The sequence below is a fragment of the Frankliniella occidentalis genome, unplaced genomic scaffold (assembly GCF_000697945.3).
Source record: "Frankliniella occidentalis isolate FOCC.00 unplaced genomic scaffold, Focc_3.1 Scaffold35, whole genome shotgun sequence".
In the NCBI taxonomy this organism is placed as follows: domain Eukaryota; kingdom Metazoa; phylum Arthropoda; class Insecta; order Thysanoptera; family Thripidae; genus Frankliniella; species Frankliniella occidentalis.
In genome coordinates this window covers 265,187-268,683 of record NW_026267165.1, presented here as the reverse complement: position 1 = coordinate 268,683, position 3,497 = coordinate 265,187, and the positions used below count along the sequence as shown (strand labels likewise).

The 3,497-nt window shown below is 44.6% G+C and overlaps 2 protein-coding genes across 4 annotated transcripts in view; one reads left to right on the top strand and one right to left on the bottom strand.

The window, feature by feature from the left end:
• The window catches only part of LOC113211481 (succinate dehydrogenase assembly factor 3, mitochondrial), an 8,469-nt gene extending 6,695 nt beyond the window's left edge, over positions 1–1,774 (top strand). The window contains exons 2-4 of one of the 2 annotated variants that reach the window (XM_052266039.1): positions 15–632; positions 718–1,043; positions 1,205–1,774. In XM_052266039.1, the coding sequence (XP_052121999.1) occupies positions 870–1,043; positions 1,205–1,372 (342 nt within the window). In that variant the 5' untranslated portion in view covers positions 15–632; positions 718–869 and the 3' untranslated portion in view covers positions 1,373–1,774. Of the gene's footprint in view, positions 1–14; positions 1,044–1,204 lie in introns of those variants that run through there. The other variant, XM_052266038.1, reaches the window with a different exon arrangement.
• Positions 1,775–1,835: 61 nt separating this feature from the next.
• Positions 1,836–3,497, bottom strand: part of LOC113216145 (orexin/Hypocretin receptor type 1-like) — a 139,250-nt gene continuing 137,588 nt past the window's right edge. Inside the window, exon 9 of one of the 2 annotated variants that reach the window (XM_052266033.1) lies at positions 1,836–3,417. In XM_052266033.1, coding sequence (XP_052121993.1) covers positions 2,956–3,417 — 462 coding nt within the window. In that variant the 3' untranslated portion in view covers positions 1,836–2,955. The remainder of the gene's footprint in view (positions 3,418–3,497) is intronic. The other variant, XM_052266034.1, reaches the window with a different exon arrangement.

The window sequence follows — 3,497 nt, the reverse complement described above, 5'->3', positions numbered from 1 at the left end:
GACGGGTGGTAGAGGTGGCTGTCCTCCAGCTCACCCTCCGACAAGTCCTCACAGGCATCTTCAAACTCGTCTTGATCGTCATCCATGGCTATGGATGCAGGGGCAGCTGTTGTGGGTCGATTATGGATGTCCACACTCATGGTGCTGCCGGCAGGGACTGGTGAGACAGCGAGTTGTTGGACCGGCGGCGCCGATGTGACTACACTGCCCGCCGCGCCGCCAACGACTGGCATGAATGCCATGGGCAAGAGCCATAGCCTCGGCCTTCATGGCTACTGCTGCGGCTGCGGTGGCTGCTGCGGTGCGGCCGCTGTCATCTGCTTTCTGTCAACGTCAACCCCTCGACGTCTGCGATAGACGGCACACGCACCCAGGACAAGCACCTGCCGCGGTCACAGCTGATCCCTCCTTCAAATCAATACCGCGCGCAGACGTACTGGTTCGTTTACTCGCGATCAACACAGCAAAAACGAGGATAACAAGACGGATATTAGGGCATGTCCTGGGTTGGCTTCCATGTTGAATCCTGTCAGAGCCCTCTCAAATGCTACTTTGTTGTTGCTTGATGCATTTCTAGCATATCGAAAATTCATACTTCAGAAGCAAGCTAGTGCACCAGTTTAGGGAAGAAAGTATGTAAATTATGTAATATATTTTTTAATTAGCCTCTTGCTTAAGGCAGAGGTTCCCTCTTTATGTTTGGATTTTTTCTTTTAGACGTTGGCAGACCTGCCGGGCTGTCGAGAAATCGATTTTTCAACAACAAAGTAGATTTCTAGGTTATGGTACTGGTACTGCAGTACGTTGAGTTTATATTTTGCGATAAATATTTAGTGAGGTACGTTGTCAGCTGACCAAACTGCTCCTAAATGGCGCAGGCACATGTGCAAAGGGTTAGGCTACTTTACAAGACTATTTTAAAGCTTCACAGAGGTCTACCAGTGGAATTACAAGCACTGGGAAATTCATACATCAGAGATGAATTCAAAAGACACAAGGGTTGTAATACATCTGAGGCAAATGTTTTCATGAATGAATGGACGGTTAGTATATTTGAAACTACATGTGATTTATCACGACTATTGTTAGTTAGTATTGGTGTCAAGAATGCTGAAATCTGCCAACGCACCAATTAGCTTCTTCTGTAATTAATATTTCTCTCTCTAGATAATGAAATCAATAAAATTTACCTTATGTTTTTCAGAATTATGCTTTGAACCTCTCTGAGCAATTAGGATTAAGAGGTCCAAAGACAGGACGTGACATAGGAGAAAATTTGGATGAAGAAGCGCTAAGCCTTTTACGTGATGAGCAAATTGCACAGCTTTATGAATTACATTTGGCTGCTTCTGCTCCTCGAAAACAAGAATAATTGTATATTAGAGAAATTTAATGTTCTTTTGTCTTATAAATATCTGAAAGAATCTATTTGTTTCAATATTTTTAAGGTATTATGTAACATGACTGTGTGATAATATATTCAAGAATAGTTACCTCAATACTGTAGCAATAAGTCAGTGGAAAAATGTTTTGTAGTAGTTGTCTGCTGTACATTGTTGCGAGACGTTTAAGAAATTGTATTTCCAATCATGTGTCATGTGATTATGTGTCGTAACATGCTATAGTCTTTGATTACATTCTGCTGTTTGTTTGTCACTGCTGCTCATTTTTAATGTGCAGTTTTCATAGCTTTGTATGTGAACCTTATGCCTCTGTCTAATATTCAAAATGATATTTGAAATTAACTAAATATAATGAAAAGTGTGCTACTGAATGGTTCTCTCATTGTTTTTTTGTAATCAGTTTTAGTGAATGACTGAAAATACTCTCATAAATTGGCTTCATATCAATATTTTTTATCTTGGAAAAATATCATAATACAATGAACATGAATTTTACAGAAGTCACTCTCCGTTTTGTACACTTGGTGACAAATGAGTTAGAAATTTTTATAAAGATAGTTTGTACTTACAACAACAAATTTATAGGCAAATCAAACAAATCCTCCAAGAAATGAGCTCTGAAGGTACCTAGTAATCTTACAAAAATATGAGAAAAGAGTAATGGCACACTGACTTTAAATTAAGCATTCTAGGCTTGTTTCTTAACTGGCCTAGGAATGTTGTATTTTTTTATTTTTTTAGGAAAGTACATAGTCTCTTTGTTTGCCAATGTGATATGGACACTGTAAGCTCATTTACACATTGTCGGTAAATATTGGACAAAATTTCTCTGCTTAAAACAATCGATCACAGGTAATCATCAAAACAGTCACTTCTTAAGCTCTCATATTTTTCCACTGCCCAGCAGAGAGCTGACATATTAATTTGTGATTATCTGCCTACTTACTGGCGCCAGCACCATCACTGAAATGCATGTGCTCTCTTCCATTTTCTTCTAATTAGCAATCAAAAATTGTCTTTGTCTTTATTGGTTTGAGACACTTTTCCCTCAATAATTCAGCAAGCCTAGCGGAAAACTGAACACAAACAAAATAAACATCAATAGTGATGACTAAATCCTTGAGCAAATTAGGCTTGGGGCATTTAAAAAAATATTGTTTGGGAAAAAAAACATTTAAGGCGGTTGACTGCTAAGTTCGGAGGCCGCAAACAGGAGATGCCGATACCCCGTGCCTTAAAGACGCAAGGCTCGGGGTATCGACTAACACATACACGCACGCATACAAAACAACATACGGGTATATGTAACTGGTAACATTACTGGTGAGGCCGCACACATATACCGAAATAGGCTTTCAAAAGTGATTACAATCATAGAAAATTCACAACGCCATTCGCACAACGTAGCAAACGCTTTCACAACCATTTCTACAACATAGGGGAAGACCCGGCGGAAACGATACTCGACGAGAAAAGGTAAAAATAAATGAAACGGTGCAGTCGGTGGGATTGAGACCCGGAGCGAGCGGGGGGCGAGAGCCACCCTATGCCGCTACGGCGTGGCGGCGATGCCGTTGAGGCTGCCGTTGGCCTTGAAGTGGTGCAGCTCGACCGCGTCGCTCTCGGGCGGCAGCGAGGAGACCGAGTCCTCCGTGTTGTTGCAGTAGTGGTGGTGGTGGTGGCTGTGGTGCAGGTGCAGGCCCTGCAGCCCGGCCTGCTGCGGCCCGCTCACAGGTAGCGTTGCTCCAGGCTGAGGCTGCTCCTGGTGGGCGCCGCGCTGGGCCCACTGGGCGTGCGGACGAGGCGCGTGAGCCGCGTGCTCGAGCTGGGGCCCGGGCTGGGGCCCCCCCACTGCGGCCCCCACTGCGCCCCGTGGCCCTCGTGATGATCCCCGCGACTGTCGCGTAATGTGTGCAGCCTTAGCACGTAGCATCGTCTGTGAGGGCTGTGATACGAATCGTAGCCGCTCGAAGAGGTGGCGCTGGCTGTACGGGGGCAAGCTCGAATCTGGAACCAATTGGCGCAAACAATCCACAATGCAGCACACCCACAGCGCCGTGTACGGCGGGTGCGCCGCGGGGCGCGGCGCCTGGA